The sequence below is a fragment of the Ochotona princeps genome, chromosome 5, assembly GCF_030435755.1.
Source record: "Ochotona princeps isolate mOchPri1 chromosome 5, mOchPri1.hap1, whole genome shotgun sequence".
Taxonomy (NCBI): Eukaryota; Metazoa; Chordata; class Mammalia; order Lagomorpha; family Ochotonidae; genus Ochotona; species Ochotona princeps.
This window is the reverse complement of record NC_080836.1, coordinates 79,349,471-79,368,698: the sequence shown is the minus strand read 5'-3', so window position 1 is coordinate 79,368,698 and position 19,228 is coordinate 79,349,471. Positions and strand designations below refer to the sequence as shown.

Genomic DNA, 19,228 nt, shown 5'->3' with positions numbered 1-19,228 from the left:
AACCAAATAGAAGCAGTTTTAAAGCCATCTACCTTATCTTTGTCTTCAACCACATCTGCCAAGACATCATCTGGATCCAGGATTCCTCCATCTGTGTATTCCAAGTGATGAATCTTCACCCAGTATCCAGGATCCTGAAACAGAGCACACAAGTATATGTGTGTGTATATATATCACATGTGATATATATATATGTGTGTGTGTTCTATAAGAAACAGATTGACTCATTAAACAATTGTTTGAGTAATAAAATTATCAAGCAACAAAACCAAGTTCTACCTATTTATTTTTAAAATAGTTGTTTTTATCCTAGTAACTTAATCAAATAAAACTCATCAAACTTATCAATTTTTTTAAAACAAGCTGTAATATAAAAGTAAAAATAAATTGTCCCAGCATCCTGCAAAGCACATTCAAGGAAGATTTTAGTAACAGAAAACTTAGGAAATTTCAAGTGATTATGAAAAAGAAAGATCTTTTAAAATACATTTTCTGAAACTGGGGGTAGAAGCACAAACTGAGATATACAGCTACAGGGAGTTGATCCCCAAAGACAGAAATCTGTAATTGTAAGAGCTGTCACTTCAGAATATATCAATGAAATGGGGTGACCACCAACAGCTTAACTTTTAAAACTGTTTGATACTAGAACTTAGAATTTCCTAGTTGCCTAGATCCTTGAATTGTTCATGTATTGCTTATTTAATAAAGAGGTAAAAGTGGGCAATCATTTAGTTGGGACAAGAAAATAAACAATGAACAGAAGAAAGGAAAACATGAGTGAGGATTTTTTTCAGAATACCCATGTTAAAATCAATTCGGTTTCTGATTTTTTTTAAGACTCTCGAAGTTGAAAACATTTGAGCTACAAAACACTCGAAACCCAATAAAAGAACAGTCACCAGTTCATGAAAGGAGATAGAGATTCCTCTAGGATAAAGCTATAAGCCTTTACCACATAGATCTTTATTAAGAGTAAGAACCAGCATAACCCACGGAATCCGATTGCAATTTTATGAAAGCTAATAGAAATGGTGTCATACAACCTTCTCTTAAACTGACCCCTGATAAAAGGCAAGGGCATACTATTAAATAATAATTCTTTTAAAGCATCTACTCAGAAGGCTACTGAAATGTAGTCCAACTATATAGCTTTCCAGTAATCCCACTTGATAAAGCGTAAGGCTTAAACATTTGAAGGAATTCACCTTAGGTAGATTTTGGACATTCAAAATTCAGTTTTCTATAGATTATTTAAAGAGGAAATTCAAGGAAGATAAAAGGCTTTTTATTTGCTTCTAATCCTAAGCTTATGAGTAAGAATGCAAATATTTTAGTAGCAAACTTTAAATATCTAACTAAAAGATCTGAAAGATAAGAGCACTGAAAAGCATAGAGCATCAGCCACTCAAACTCTTTAACAAATAGCTTTGCCAACTCAAGGTGGCTCCGCTAGAACAGATGAGCTAAGTACAATAGGCTGGATTCGAAATGTGGAGAATACTGGTCATGTTTACAAAAGATTATATATACTGGCTACATAACTACAAGAACTCCCACAGCAATCCTTGCAAATTTACAATTTTTGCTATGGCCATGCTCCAAGTAACATGTTTCTCTAAATCCACTCAGGACTTTGGATGAAAATATACAGTATGTTTTAATTGTAAAGTAGTTACTATGAAAGGAGTTCGGTTAATTAACTTCTATAAACTTCGATTAACTTGGTAGAGGATATCTGTTATCCTTTTGGCTTTATTTATAAAAATCAATATTTTCTACAGTGTTTGTCTTTTTTTTTTTTTGATGTTTATTCTTAAAGGCAGACAAATCTACTAAGTCATGCTAATGTTCCATTTCTAAAGGCAGATTTGATCACCTGAAAGTAGAGCATTATTACTCCTAATGTAACAACTACATCTTCTCTCATGCATAGAAGTAAGACGAGAAGAAAATCAAGAGTCCTGGTTTGAAGTATGATGCACAACAAATAGCAGGGCATAGGGAAAGGGAAGAGCAGACAGATGGAAAATATCCAAAGCAGATGAGATCTTCAAATAAGAACATGAACCAGCAACCCTATCTACCTACCTATCTATCTATCTATCTATCCATATCTAGAGAGACATGGAAGCAACTTAGATGCCCCTCAAAAGAGGAATGGATAAAGAAACTGTAGTACATTCACTCCATGAAATAATACTCAGCCATCAGAAACAATGACATTCTACCATTTGCAACTAAGTGGCCCCAACTGGAGACCATTATTTGCTCAGTGACATTAGCCAACCCCAAAAGGACAAATATCATATGTTCTCTCTGATATAAGGCAACATTCACAGAAAATGCAAAACATATATGTGCATGTGTGTGTTACATATATATATATACATATATATATATATAATAGATGGATTATAAAATGAAGACCAGTATACTAAAAAGTGAAGATACATTATAGCATGCATTTCTACTCCCAAATAAAAGGAGGACTCCCAAGGAAACTGTTAAATCAGTATTATACTTGATTTTCTACCATTGCCTATCCCTACAATACCATGAGACACTAAAACAGAAGAATGCTAGATTTGTGACTATTGCTGAAGGACTATATTATTGTAACAATATGGAAGAGAATTGTGGGTGGTGGGAATGGGCATGGAGGAAGTGAGGTGGAAGGGGAAATCTCTATAGCCACAAAACCATATTATGGAAAACAATAACAACAATAAACATACCAAAAAATAAACCTTTAAAAAGATGGAATGTTAAGTCACACAGCATTTCTTCCTCACACATACATGATGGGTGTAAGCTGACTGGGAAGTAAGCCATTTTTTACTAATTTGATTCAAAAGAATATAGAACTATGATAATTTAAAGAGTAATCTAGAATATTTTGGAATCTTATATTTGACTAAAAAATTCAGTGAACTATAATGGGGGGCAGATTGTGGAATGACTGTATATATTTAATTTCTTATTTCACACAGAGGAAAAGAGTGGGCCAAGGATACATACACATCTAAAATGGACAATAAAAGGAACCAAACATGTCATAAGAAAGCAGTGTTGGGATTAGTATTTTACTCATCCAAGAGAAGAAAATAGGTAGCATGAATCAACTACAATTTTTTTATTTATTTTATTGGAAATGCGGATATACAGAGAAAAGGAGGGACAGAGAGGAAGATCTTCTGTCCAATGATCCACTCCCCAAGTGGCCACAATGGCTGGAGCTGAGCCAATTCGAAGCCAGGAGCCTCGAGGCTCTACCAGGTCTCCCACTCGGGTGCAGGGTCCCAAGGCTTTGGGCCATCCTCGACTGCTTTCCCAGGCCACAGGCAGGGAGCTGGGTGGGAAGTGGAGCCGCCGCGATTAGAACCAGCGCCCATATGGGATCCTGGCCCGTGCAAGGCAAGGACTTTAACCACTATGCTATAGCACCAGGCCCTCAACTGCAACTTTTTTCCCTCCAGTATTTTGGCCACAGTGCTATAGATCACTTAAAAAAAAAAAAATTCAACATTACCAGGTGACAGCCAATGTAAGATCATTAATTTACTATGACTTTTATTCATGTAAAAATTTCAACCACTATACTGTAGTCAATATTTTTTCTGGCTTTATTACCATCAGGATTAAAACTGATCAAATGTAAAAAAAGATGTTCATGTACCTCTCTTGGTTAACACACTTACTGTATCTGTGACCATGACAGTTTACCTTCTAATACATAAATATCAGCAATGCATAATAAATTATTTTGAAACTATTTTTAGCATACACAAATATGGTTTATTTTCTGCCCAATGTCTTATTACTTTTACTCCAATAATTATTAACATATTGGGGGGAAAAAACCACCATGGGATACAATATGTTTTTTCTACTTCCAACAGGACCATATCTGTGTTTTAAATAATATACAGCTAATTTAAACCCTATAGGAATTATAAAACTAAAATAAAATAGTCTACAAGGATGAATTTGGAAAAGGAAACTAAACAAAAACATATGTGTTACTGGAATGATATAGATGTGGGTTTTTTTAATGATGAAATGTAGAAACTGCTCCAACAGGCACTGATATTAATAGCAACAAATATTCCTCATTGTGGGTACATGACATAAAATTTGACCCTATGTTAGGTTTCCTTTTGCAATACCTGAAGGACTGGCCTCACAAGCCAGATAACTCTGATATTGTAGGATTATTACAATTGTAAAGAGAAAGAAAACTAAGAGGTTATGCAAAATGCCTATGATCGATGGAAAAACAAAACAAAATAAAACAAAAACAGCCTGCAATAGGATGGTCCCAAAGTGAGAAGTTCTGCAAAGGACAAGCCCAAGGTTAGTAAAGACTGGATTTCCTTAGTGGTAGCTTTTACAGTGTTCCATATAAGAATAATCTTACCCACTTAGACAATCACAAAATAGAAGTTAACAGAAGAGCAGAATTTTGTTTCTTGAATTAAATTTCACAAATTTGGTGGCAATATTGTTCCTAACATTTTCCTTATTATCACAAACAGCAAAAAAGTTTTTTTTGGTTATTTTGTTTTGCTTGTGCTTGCTCTAGTCCAGGCAGTGAAAGTACTACATGGCTGTTACATCAGCAGCTAATTCAATCTCGAGGAGCTTCATGCAGTCATCATCAATCCATTTCACAAATGAGGAAACCAAGGCATGAGTGAGCAGACTTACTCAAACTGAGTCACTTGAAAAAAACAGAGACAAAAAGGTTTTTTAAAACACACAAAATATTTTCGGTTACATAAGTTAGTATAAAGCACGCATACCTAGGATTCAGGCGGGGGATCAAATCTATCTCCACACACACACACACACACACACACACACACACACACGTCACTATTCTGGGTGGCAGACATTTCAACAATAGTGAAGCCTGAGGCTTCATGGACCTCTGCCAGACGCACCATGTACAGAACAGAATTTATTTGTCTAAGTGTGTCTGAACAAAGGCTTGTGAGAGAAGTAGAAAAAGCATCAAAATGCAATCCCTGTTAAACGTACAAAACAGGATTTGGGAAACAATGAGAGAATGCAAGAACAGAGGGGGAAGTTGAGGCAGTGGACACCAGATAGGGAATTAGGAAAATGTGCACATACATCAACCTTCACCTCTGTAAGATAATCCCCTTAGATCGTTTTCCCTTCTACTCGGAGCCCAAAGAGAATCAGGAGGGAGAATGAGTCAGAACATATCTGCAGAAGGAGACAGGCATGGGAGTCTCATTAGCCCTCCAAAGAGCAGAACGCAGAGGAAAAAAGTCTCAGAACACTATGCCTAAGCAAAGCCTACTGGAGCAGCACTGAAACCTAAGAGGAAAGAACAAAAGCCGGAATAATAAAGCTTATTAATAAGTGAGCCAGTAATAATTGGCTTCAAAATATGCCTTCACCTTCCCAAAAGGGATCAGCCAAGCACAAACTTCAAGAGAAATCAATGCTGACTGCAGCCATTATCATCAAGCATTTTTTCAAAGTTCTCACAGCTATAGCACAACCAATGTTTTACTCTAAGTTTTATCTGGAGAGAGTAACAACAGAATTACAAGCCTCAAATTACGTGTATAATGAAGACGAATGCATCCATTCACAGATGCACTGAAATCCTAAATATCTATTATCTGATTTTCAAAGTGGGTACAGCAATCCTAAGCACAGATAAAGGGAGTGAGATAAAAGGGGTCATTTTATAATGTCAAAAAAGCCCAGGACATAGAAAAAACACAATTCTAAATTTGAATGTACACAATATAGTCATAAGATATTAAATATACCTCCATTTAGAATACATTCGAAAAATCAGAAAACATATTTTTATAAGTGAAACAAATTTGAAAAAGTCTGTAATCATTCAAGATATACTTTCTGATTTCAATAGAACCAACTATAGAAAAGCATTTAGAACATGCTCAATTTTTTGTAAATTAGAAAATTCTCAATAGTACAAAAATGATGACTGAAATGAGAAACTACTTCAAATAATTTTACAATGTCTAGAATATAGTTGATGCAGTATTTAATAGGTCAATTATGGTCTGTATTGCATACATTAGCGGGGTAAGAAAGAACAGTAAATCAACTTCAAAGCAAAAAAAAAGAGAAACATAAAGCGAGCAAAAATAAAATTAAAATGTATACAAATCTAAATCCAATTTGATATAGTGAAGACTGATAAATTCCACAAATACCTCGCAGAATGAAAAGGGCAAATTTAAATTTTCAGAATCAAGCACAATAAAAGCAAGCAATTCCATTTAGACACTAAAATAGAAGCTATTTTGTGAACTTTAGACCTATAAATTACAAAAACCTGTGTAAAATGAACATATGCTTTGGAAAATGTCAGATACAGAAATATACAATAGAAATAGAAAATGATGATTAATACGAAACAGCTAAATTTAATTTACTATTAAAAATTCCTTCAAAGATCCAAGTTCAAATGATTTCACAAGTTAATATTTATCTAAATACTTCTCAAGAAGAAAAATTCGCTCCATTCTTTCTATGATGACAGTGTGTAACTTTATAAAGCATGCCTTACAAAGGCATTACCAGAAAAGAAAATCCTGGTGTGTGTCCATGTTTCTAACTGAACATTTTCTGTAAGGTACGTATGTCTCACAAACTGCTTCTCATGAATATTAGCCTTCTCCATTCTCAACACCATTTCACAGCTTCTTTCATTATGGGTCATGAGACTTGGACAAACAGGACAAAAACCTAGTCCTCACATATCACCTTATTTTTAGGCTGAGAATAAAATGACATTTGAAAGAGAAACACAGAGAATCTTCCAGCTGATGTCTGATTTACAACCCAAGTGGCTTAACCACTGGGCCTTAGTCTGGCTGAAGTCAAGAGCCCAAAACTGGACCTGGGTCTTCCATATGGTCGCAGGGGCCCAAGTACTTGCACCATCTACTTCTGCTTTCCCTAGACCACTAGCAAGGAGCTAGATCAGAAAAGGAACAGCCGGGGTAAAAACTGGTGCCAATTTGGATGCTGGCACCCATGATGCACTCTGTACTAATTATGAGAAAAATGTCTGGGATATAACTAATGCAGGGCTTAATTAACTTGTCTTTCATGCATACATTAGCAGCTAAAGAAAAGAAAGAACAGTAAATCAAACCCAAAGGATGTAAATAATAAAGGGCAAAAAAGTGAAATTAAATTTACAACATATATAAAAACAAATCTCATTCTATGAAGTCTAACAAATTTGATACTTAGCAGAATTGAAACATCAAACTAAAATTTCCTTAATCACAAAAGAAAAAAAATTAAGCAATAGCTCTGTAGACAGAGCAGATGTCAAAACAGAGGCTATTCTGAGAACTTTAGACCTAGAAGCTCAACAGCCTACACAGAGTGAACAGATTAGGAAGCTCCAATGTTGGCACGCAGCTGGCTGAAATGCTGCATCGTGCATGAGAACCAGTTTGAGACCAGGCTGCCGCTCTTCTTACTCAGCTGCCTGCTAGTGAGCCTGGGAAAGCAGACAAAGAGCTTGAATTGCTGTCACCCTTCTCAGAAACTCAGAAGCAACTTGCAGCTCTTGGCTTTTGGTCTACATCAGCCTGGGAACCTTATGGGTATCTGTGGCATTTAGCCAGCAAACAGAGTATCTATTCCTCTGTGTAACTCCGCCTTTCAAATATATAAATAAAATCATTTAAAAACAAAACAGGAGGCGAAAGGAGAGGAATGTAGAGGCCACAAGAGGTGTATGTGCCAGGTGAACTCAGGGGCAGGACACTGCAGCTCCTTGGGTACTAGTTGTTCTTCAAACAGGGAAGTCTTATCTGATCACAGCCTTCCCTGAGCCAACAGTGTGATGAATCTGTAGAAACGAATACTGTCACCACCTTAGGCTCTCACCACTGTGTCCAGGTAACATCAAAGAAAAGTCTCATTCTGTGATGTGGAAACACCACACTTACACTATTCTGTCACATTTTGAGAGGTTCATTAAGCAAACGGAGAACATTTACATGAAATATTCTGGAAACAGCCTTAAAATGAGTGAGCTGAACTATTTAGGACACAAAGGGAAACAGCTTTGTATTTCAAATACAGTAAAATCATTGTTGCAGGGCACTGAGCTCTTAAAGGTGTCAGGCAGGCAAAACTACTTATTAAAATTGTCCCTGGAAATCACTTAGGGAAGCACCACTTTGGAAATAAACATACCCTCTCTTACTGGGGCCAATGCTACCAGATTTTCTCTCTAGGCTGGAGCATGGATTATCTACTCAATTGAACAAGAGATGAAGTGCCTGTATTACATTGCACAGCATGCTCTTAAGCACTTGGATTCATAATTAGGAGGAATAAATAAGCCCCATTTTCCAAGCACCAGGTACCTGACACTGGAGAGGTAACAGCAATCTTTAGTTCTGTGTCTAAGGAATAAATCTATTCCTTTAGGATAAATCTACACTGCTCATAAAAGTAAAATAGAGTAACACCATTAAGTTCTTATCAATCCTGCTTCCTTTGGTTGATCTTATATAAATTTGTAAAAGGTAAAAAGATTACATGAGATCTCTCATCAAATGAAATGGAAGAAAGCTTTGACTTGTCCTATTCTGCTCCAGAACAGGTGCACCGACAATAGAACGTGATATTGAGTTAAGCTTAAGAAAGCTCTCAGACGTAAGGGTTTAGGCCAGACTAAACCTACTGGTAATTGGGACTTTCAGATAGGAAGAAAAAAAAATAATTAAAAACTAATCTTTATTAGAAAGGCAGACTTACAGGGAGAAGGAAATATATAGAGAAAGATTACTGTCAAATGGTTCACTCCCCAAAAGGCCAGAACAGTCAGAGCTGAGCTGATTCAAAGCCAATAGCGTCTTCCAGGTCTCCCATGCCGGTGCAGGATCCCAAGGCTTTGGGCCGTCCTCTACTGCTTTCCCAGGCCACCAGCAGGGAGCTGGATGGGAAGCGGAGCTGCCAAGACACAAACCGGTGCCCATACTGGATCCTGGCATATGCACGATAAAGATTTAGTCACTGAGTTATGGCATCGGGCCTAGAAGAAAAATATTTTTAAAAACTTGTTTTAATTCTGAGTTAGAGACAGAGAAGAAGAGACATGTTCTATTCATTGCCCACAAGGCTGCAATGGTCAGCACATGGATAGTCCAAAGTCAGAAGCTTCATCCAGGTCTCAGCTGGGCCGCAGGGGTCCAGGCGTGTCAGCCATGTTTCGGTGCCTTACTCAGGTGCATGATCAGAAAGTTGAATGGGATGTGAAGCAGCAAGACAAGCAGCAATGCCCATGTTGGTTGGCTGGCATCGCAGTCTGTGGCCTGACCTGCTTTGCCACAATGTCAGCACCAAGAAGAAAAATATTTAAGCATCATATTCATATATCGTCTAAATATTGAAAGAATGTTAATTACTTCATGTCCTTTTATATTGTCTTATGAGTTAATCGCAGTATCAGTTTTTATATTATATACAGAAACTTAAGAGTTTCATTTTTTATGGTGTGATATCTTATTTTAGAAAAAAGGCCAATTATCTACACAAAAATTTTCCTTTATTACAAGAGTCCTAATCAATTACCAATCTACTACCTATATCATCACATAACATTCTATTTAGAAGAATATAGAAGTTTCCTTTTCTTATAGATCTAAGATGAAATTAAATGATCAGTCTCAAATGCATAGAAGCATAGACTTAATGTAAATTTTCATGGTTGAATACAGTAGTTTTTTTTTTTTTCCTAATGTTTATTTTTCATGAAACTGTTCCATAGGCACAGGGATTGCTCCTTCCAACCCCTCCCATCACCCTACCCTCCCAGGTTTCCCCATATTATTACAATATTATAGTACTTCATTCTGCTATTTAAGAGTAACATGACACGGTAATATACACAATCGTAGAAATTCCAGCATCCTAATGTCAAGATATATTTAACCATATACTTAACAGCCCCCCCTTTTATTCAACAGTAGAAATGCATTCTACAACATGTCTTGACTTCCTGGTATGCTAGTTTATATTATACAGTTTCCCTATGTGTGTTAGCTTATCTATATACCTATTTATCTTGTGTATAGCATGAGGGCTGCCTTATATCAGAAAACATATGATATCTGTCCTTTTGGGATTGGCTTATTCACTCAGCATAATGGTGTCTAGTTGGGACCATTTGCTGCAAATGGTAGAATTTTATCTTTTCTTAATGGCTGAGTAGTATTATATCCAAAGAAAATGAAATCTGCATACGAGAAAATGACCTGCAATCCTATATCTGTAGCAGCACTATCCACAATAATGAACAAATGGAAATAACCCAGATGCCTGTCAAAAGAGGAATGGATAAAGGAACAGCTACATCTACTCCATGGAACACATTACAATCTTAATATTGAAGTTATAATAGGAAAGACCAATGTTAAAAATTTGTATTTGGACCAGGTGTGGTAGCATAGTTGCCACAGTCCTTGCCTTGCGTACATCAAGTTCCCATATTGGTGACAGTTCTAACCCCAGCAGTTCTATTTCCCATTCAGCTACCTGCTCGTGGCTTGGGAAAGCAGTCAAGGACAGCCCAAAGCCTTGAGACCCTCACATGCGTGGGAGACACAGAAGAGCTTCCAGGCTCCTGGCTTTGGATCAGCTCATCTCTGGCCATTGCAGTCACCTGGGGAGAATCAGCAGACAGAAGATTTTCTTCTGTCTCTCTTCCTCTATGTATATCTGACTTTCCAATAAAAACAATTTTTTTTAAAGTTTATAATTAACAAAATTTCAAATGCATATAATTGATTCAATTTTAATGTTTCCAGTGTGACTTAAAAAAAAACCAAGTTATCACTAGCAACACTGAAAATGGTTCAGAATAATGCTAAAGAAAACAGCAAATGCATTTATAAATTCTGTTTTCCATTTTTTTTTTTTCAAGAAAACTTCACAATTTGAGGTTTTGGATGACAAAGTTTTTTAGAAAAGTCCAAGAGTAGGAGCAACCATCTCTCCAAACAAAAGGGCAGCCATTAATTTTTAGAATAGTTTACCCACCATAAAACCATGTAAAAGTATTCTGCTACAAAAAATGAAAATAAATTTTAGCAAGAATAAATTTGATCATGTAAATTCTTATAACACATGGTTTACTGAATGTAGCCCATTAAATTTCTTGCTGCTACAGAGTTGATAGTTCCGTACACTAACTCTATTGCACTCCTTTGGCAGGTGTTTGTTTCCGAGTATGTGTGCATCTTTGTATATAAAAATGAATGTAGGGGGCCCGGCGCGATACCATAGTAGTTAAAGTCCTTGCCTTGCACATGCCAGGATCCCATATGGGCGCCGGTTCTAATCCCGGCAGCCCCACTTCCCAGCCAACTCCCTGCTTGTGGCCTGGGAAAGCAGTCGAGGACAGCCCAAAGCCTTGAGACCCTGCACCCACGTGGAAGACCTGGAAGAGCTCCTGGCTCCTGGCTTCGGGTTGGTTCAGCTCCAGGCGTTGTGGCCGCTTGGGGAGTAAATCATTGGACGAAAGATCTTCCTCTCTGTGTCTCCTCCTCTCTGTATATCTGCCTTTCCATTAAATAAATCTTGAAAAAAAATGAATGTAGGAAGTGTAAGACATTCTACAGATAAGAGCCCTGGGCTCTAACTCTTCCCTTGAACATGGCTATATTATACTCTCATAACTGAAGATGCATAGAGAAAAAATTAATTTCCAGTATAAGAGGTGGCAATACTTTATGATAAAAGTAGGTTAATTCTAAGATAAACATAAAAGGTCCAAACAAACTGAACCATCTTCCACACTGTTTATTAAACTTATTTTCAGTAGAACTGTAATAGGGAGAGTGAAAGTTAATCTGCTCCTGGTCATCAGGTATATTGGGGTTAATATTACATATCAGGTTTCATTCTCCAGAACACTGAAGATGGATTCTCGGTGTGACTAAGAGGACCACAGGGAGCGCAGGAGAAGGAGCAGGAAGAACCTAGTTCAAGTATTATCTACTCAGAGAACTTTGAGAACTCTTATGAGAAGTTGATTTCTATAAGTACCCTAACGTATACGTATGTTATTCAATTAATTTTTTTTTTTGGTTTGGTCTTTTCCAGATAAACCATATGCCAATGAATCAAAAAATATTATTTACCTTCTTCAGTTCCATATTCCCAACATGTAGAGCTACTTCTGGCATTTACTACGTATTTGTGATGGGAATGGGGGGGGGGGGGAGATAAACAGGAGTTATAAGATGGGAAGGCAATCACTTGTAAAGACAGAAAAAATAATTTAATTCTATCAAATGATAGCTTCAATCACATAACCTAGATGTTTAGATACAGCCAAAGGCAAAATGTTAGGAACCCTAGACTGTAAGTCATTTATCTATCAAATGTCTCTAAACAAAACAAGAAATAAAAAATATGGCCCAGAAGGAATAAAGCTTAACTTTTAGCAAGTAGGTAATAAGGCAACAGTCAGCAAACATAACACAAAAATCAAGTCAAATGACAGCAATAAATGATTTGGAAGAAAAAATAGACTGAGAAGGTTGAGAGCATATATGGAGCTTGGGCTTTTAGCTGGAATCAGGCCAGGAAGAAAGGACCTATATGTTTTTTGGATCCCTAGTGTTTTCCTCTCAAACTATTGCTATAAGTAAGGCACAAGAGCTCTGAGGCAGTATGTCACATCATGAGAATGACCTAGTCTCCTCCCATAAATGGAAGTGTTTGGAAGAAAATACGAGCTTTAAAGTAAAGGTAGGCTAACATACAAGCTCTGCTACTCAAATAAAAAGGGAGAGGTACCTTCCAACTCCTATTATGTGAAGTTTCTCCACACACACATGTACACAGTCAGGTACATCCATTACCTGCATGTGTATTCTTCCTTACTATTATACTCCCAAATATGCCAAAGGTAAAGCTATTTTTAACCTATTATTATATTTCTACCACGTGATGAGGTGTTGACATTTCAATGGATGTACACTAAATGGAACCAAATATTACTAGCATCCTAATTCTTCATAATGAAGAGTTCCTGAGAATGTGGGAGGTAAAGTGACTTTCCAGGCTTCGTAAAGAAAAAAGTTAACAGGAACAAAAAGCAAAAGTAACAAAAATCAAAGCAAATGACTGGCAGGCAAGTTTTGCACTGTTTGAAATTTCAGCCAGAAGGAAAAGACTTTTCGCAGTGTTTGTGATAAAAATGAGGCCTGTACACCAATGCATCACACAAACTGTTTGTTTTTCATCAACAACAAAATATAGAAATTGGATAGAAGCACTTTAAAATTTTTATAGAATTTTTTTTTGCTGCAGATCTCCACACAAGATTTTGTATTTTACAGAAGTATCTGTTTGCTACAGATGAACAAACAAAACAATCTGGTCCGCAGGCACAAATGGTTTGAGAGTCACAGGATCCACTGGCCATCTGCCCTGGACATCCGTGCCTTAGCTATGATTCATAATTAACTAGCATTCACTGACATTAATCCAAATGTTGACATGTGAAAAGTAGCCCTCCACAGACAAGAACAACTTCCACTTCAGCAAAATTTACATGAGAAAATACAAGCCAGATCCCAAAAACAATTAGCTGAAAGTTTGTAGATGCCATTTTGCTAATGAATTAGGGTCTGGATTCCTTTGGGTTCAATCCCTCACCCACTTCTTGAGAGCAGAAGGAGAAGGTAGACAAAAGCAGACACAACCAGGGAGTGGTGTCTAAAACGACAGTATCATTAGACTGTTACACAATTAGTATACTGTTCATTACATGCAGAGGGAGGGAAAGCCTTCAACAGAAACGCCAACAGCATGCCAAGCATTCAAAAACAATGCCACACCGAAGTTCCTCTTTTGAAGAAAGACAACAAAAATCATTAAAAAAATAATCAGCCAAAACTTAGAGAAAAAAAATTTTCCTGAGAGTTTTGTCACAACATCAGCTGCATACATTTACAAACATACGTGTATATATTCATTCACATATAGAGGAATTTATTACAATAGAAAAGCTTAGATGAACATGTGTCTTTGAATTTTACTTTGCGAAAGAAATTAATATTTACAATTTTGGAAAAATTGGCAATTTAAAAATACTTTAGTTTTTACCTAATATACATCAAATACTATGGGCTTTAAAATTAGCCATCCCTGTACTCACTGTAGCAACAAATAAATTAAAATTTAAATGACACAGAGCAAATTAACACAGCCTTGTCCAAGGATGACATGCAAATCCATGAAGCAACCCAAACATAAAATAAAAGGAAATAATCATAAAGGCCAACCATCCCTTCTCTGGAAATCACTCCCAAAGCAGAACATTTAGAAAGCAGAACCATAATCCCACCTTCATGAAGCAGGAGACATTTCAAAATGTAATGTGTTAAAGAGAAAAGGATAGATTAAACAAGTAAGGACTTCTAAAAGAGGACACAGGCCAAACTGAAGCACCTTTAAAAGGAGACAGCCAGGAGGAATAACAAGCTAACCCTCCTCAGCACAATCTGAAACACAGAGCAAGACGGAGGCTGACAGCAGTCAGCATAAACCACCTGTGCAGGCAGTCAGCACAGCTGTGAGGCCGTTTCGGGCACCAAAGTCCCGTATCACAGTGCCTGGCTTTGAGTCCAATGTTGGCTTCCAAATCCCAGGTTCCTGCTCATGGCATCCTGAAAGGAGGAGATACCAGTGATGATTTCAGACAAGGGACCTTGTCACTCACCTGAGAAATCTGCATTGCTTTCTGGGCCCCAGGCTTTGGACTGGTCAAGCTCTGACTGCTGCTGGCATTTGACGGGTGAAATAGTGTAGGGAAGATTTCTCTGTACCTTTTCTTTTTTTAAGCTTTATCATATTCATATTTTATTTGAAAGGCAGATTTTAGAGCAAGAAAGAAGAGAGAGGTTTTCCATCTTTCAAATGGTCACAATGGCCAGAGCTGAGCTAATCCAAAGTTAGGAGCCAGGATCGTCCAGTGAGTCTCCTACATGGGTACAGGGACCCAAGGTCTTGCACCTTCCTCAGCTGCCTTCTCAGGCCCTAAGCAGGGAGCTAGATCAGAGGCAGAGAAGCCAGGACATGAGTTGGCATCCATATGAAATGCCTGCACCACAGGTAGAGGATTAACTTGCTACAATACCATGCTGGTCCCAATTTCTGTACCTTTCAAATAAACTTAAAATTTTAAATTGCCTGAAAATTCCTGTAGAAAGATGTACTCTCAGGTAACTGACACCATGTACCACACCTGTCAAGAAGCAGAAGCTACAACCTCTGGAGTTACTGGTCCAGAGTAAAGTCCAGAGTGCCAGACATCAGGCACAGAAAAGAACTGAATATGAAAGGATGAAGAATGAAAACAAAGGTGAACACCATGAACACCATGAACACCATGAACACCATGGGCACACGTCAGTCTTGCTTCCCTATCCAGTCCTGGAATGCTAGAAACCAGGTTTCCCAGAACACTTTTCCAGCCACTCTTCACAGATCCAGCCAATGTGTTTTACCAAAGTAACAGACTCAGGAGGCAGTGAGCCCAACATGAAGACACATAGAGGAAACCCTTAAACAGTGACAGCATTTAATGTGGCAATGATTTAATAGCTCAAAAGGTGGACATCCCTGATCAGATCAGGATAAGGAAGGACTTCAAGAAAAATAAATATTACTGGGAAAAAGAACAGCAGTGAACATGATGCAATTTCAACTCCGATAAACCGTATTATATACCATTATATGCTACTATTGGAAAGAATGGACAAAATAATGTGAACGGAACAAAAACAAGCAAGTTCATGAAACCCAAAAATTTGCACAGGACAAAAAGACAACCATGGTTGTTTCTCAACAGTGAATGATACCTGTACAATAACAACATAAACACTGAATCCCTATCTAACCAACAGTTCAATAATTTGAGACATGAAGAAAGTAAGCCTGCACAAGCTGCAAAACTAGAAAAGATAATGTTTTCAAATACTTTAATAAGATGTAAACAAACGACGTTTCGAGTTAATGAGTCAAGAGGAACAGCAAGCTCATACTTAGAAATGAATGCATGCTGCTATTTCTTGACTTATAAATTACACACAATTAAGTAAAGGAGGGAAAGGCAACGAAAAGGTTTAAAGTAACTTCTCAGATATGGTATGAGTGTTGGGGTGCCAAGTGACCACCATCTTTTTGTGGGTAGGACTTTATCACTACTCGACTCTTTAAGCTATGAATTGGCAAACTATGGCTGGTGAGATGAATCCTGTCCATCACTGTTTTAGTGAAGGAATGTCTCATGGAGCACAGCCAAACTCATTCATTCATACATGCATGACTGCTTTTGTGTTACACCAGCAAACCTGAATAGCTGCAACAGACAGCATATGGCTTGCAAAGACTAAAGTTTTTACTAGCTGACCCTCTACAAAAACAAAACAGACATTCACCCCAACTCCCCCAATAGTACTTTAAGCCACGTATATTACTGAGACTAAAAATTAAATACTACAGAGGGGTGGTCCTGTTTATTCTCCAGAATAACTCTTTTAAACATCTGTTTTACTCTTAGCAAATGTTAAAACCTTCTGAATACTTCCAATTGTCTCAATGTGTCATTGGAAATGTTTTGAATTTCTGAAATCATTGAAAGAAACTAAATGCATTTATAACTCCCCCCAAATTTACATCCCTCTTTTCCATGATACAGTTACTCAAATATTTTTATTGCCCTTACTGGCTAACTTCACTCTTAATGAGTAACTTACACTGCAGATGTGTCTTTACCCATCTGAAGATAGCGTCTCCCCTCCCCCTGGAGGAGCCGAGGACAACACATCCTGTATCTGTTGATCATTTGCTCTTCTGTCGTGCCCTGCTTTCGCAACATCTGCCTGCTCTACCTTGGCTCTCATATTCTAAAAGTCGAAAAAATACATATCATTTCAATAATTATAATTATACATTCTGTATAATTTCATTCCAAAAGCTGAAAGCCAATACACAGTATTGACATTTACCAAGGAAATAATGTTCATTGACAAAGCAAATAGAAAAAGACGATTCACTATTTTTCGCAATAGTAATGCCTAAGTCAGTGAAGCAAGAGTGTCCAAATGATACATACTCTTTTATACTCAAAATTACAAGTAATGTTTGATATGTAAGCGCTAAGAATTGACCTAAATATCAAAAACATTCAGATACCATAATTATCTCCAAACATGCTTTTAGAATATGGGTATAAATATTCATAAAGGCTGATGAAATCACAATGAAAAGTAAATCATTATGCACAATTTGTACAGGAGGTAAGAAGTATTTCCTATTATAACAGTAAGCACATTGGACTGGCACTGTGACACAATGAGTTAAGCCACATTCTGCAGAACCAGCATTCCATACGGGCATTGATTAAATGCCAGCTTCTCCACTTCTTACCCAGCTCCCCTCCAGAACACCTGGGAACACAGTGAAAAATACCCAAGTGCTTGGGACACTCCACCAAAGTGGCTGACCCGGATGAATCCAGGTCAGCCTCTAGGGCAATTTGGGCAGGGTACTAGCATACGGAAGGTCGGTCGGTCTGTCTGTCTGTCTGTCTGTCTCTCTCTCTCTCTCTCTCTGCCTGTAACTCCCTCTCTGTAACCATGCATTTCAAATAAGTAAACAGAACTTTTTGAAGAGTAAGCATGTTTGTCTTTGCTCAAATAAGATTTAAAAAATTGGCTATTTTTTTCTCTAGGAATGTTATAAGTGACTGTATTAAGAATATGAGAAGCAAGGTATCTATGTGACCAAATAGCAATGAAGAATGGGTTATACTACTTTACTGTAACAAATTACTCAGAAATTTATCACACGATACTGCTGCAGGTCAGAAGTCCAGCACAGGACTCTCAAAGGCAACAAGCAGCCATTGGCAGAGCTGAAGTCCATTCGGAGCCTCTGGAGGAGAATTTACTGCTTTGCTTTTCCTCCTTCTAGAAGCTTCTTGACTCATGTCCTCTTCTTTCTTCAAACCAGCAATGGCCAGTTAAATCTCACTTCTTTTTTGCTTTCCTGTTCACAATACAAGGATCTTTGTGATTGCACTGAACCTACTAGGTTCAGCAGGATAATCACCTTATTTTAAAAGTCAATGGATTGGGCCTGGCGGTGTGGCCTAGTGGCCAAGGTCCTCGCCTTGAACGTGCCAGGATCCCATATGGTCGCTGGTTCTAATCCTGGCAGCTTCACTTCCTCTCTGTCTCTCCTCCTCTCTGTATATCTGACTTTGTAATAAAAGTAAAATAAATCTAAAAAAATAATAATACAAATTCAAACATAGAATACTGTCCTTTTTTGGAAAAATATTTCTAATAGCTCTAATAATCATTCCAAAATGAAAATAAACATTAATGTAGCAAAAGACCTAGCTCAAAAATGTATTTAAACTAAACAGTTATGAATCATGATATAGCATAATTTAAAATGATATCTTCAGGAAATTTCAATGTTAATTTAGATGCTCTGAATTTCCAGAGAATTTCTCTGACAAGAATATTAAGTTTTTCTGGGGGTAGATTGGCACTTGGCATAGAGGATAAAGTTACCACCTACAGCACTGTAAGGGCACCAGTTTGATTTCCAGCTGCTCCAATTCTGATCCAGTTCCCTGTTCATGCACCTCGGAAAGTAGTTAGGCACCTGTACCATTGTGGGAGACTTACATGAAGCTCCCAGCTGCATGGCTTTGACTTAGCCCAGCCCAGGCCATTCAAACCATTTGAAGAATAAACCAGCGGATATTCGTCCTCCCCACCTTTCTCTCCCTTTCTCCCTCCCTCATTCTGTAACTTTTCCTGACAAATAAACAAATATTTTTTAAAGTGCTAGCTTTTTAACAGTCTGAAAAGCAACACAGAATTTATTTTTAAAAGTTTTGTTATTTTGTATTACATTTTGAGAACATGGAAATGAAACGAAATTCACACTACTTGGGTCAATAGAAATGCAGCATAATCCAAAGTCTGTTTTAGCTACAATTTTAAAGTAAGTCTAGAGGCACTAGCCAATCAGAAAAGGTGTCACCAGCTGCACACAGCAGCCCTCTGTTTGGACTTTCAGAGCCATGCTCATTGTTGGGAAGCTCTCCTGTCTTATCCTTACCTAGTGCTTTCAGATTGAGGAGATTATT

At 37.4% G+C, this 19,228-nt stretch overlaps 1 protein-coding gene across 1 annotated transcript in view; it reads right to left on the bottom strand.

Moving 5' to 3' along the window:
• Nucleotides 1–19,228, bottom strand: part of PARD3B (par-3 family cell polarity regulator beta) — a 1,014,759-nt gene that overhangs the window by 866,085 nt on the left and 129,446 nt on the right. Inside the window, exon 2 of the mRNA XM_004576910.3 lies at nt 33–134. Coding sequence (XP_004576967.2) covers nt 33–134 — 102 coding nt within the window. The remainder of the gene's footprint in view (nt 1–32; nt 135–19,228) is intronic.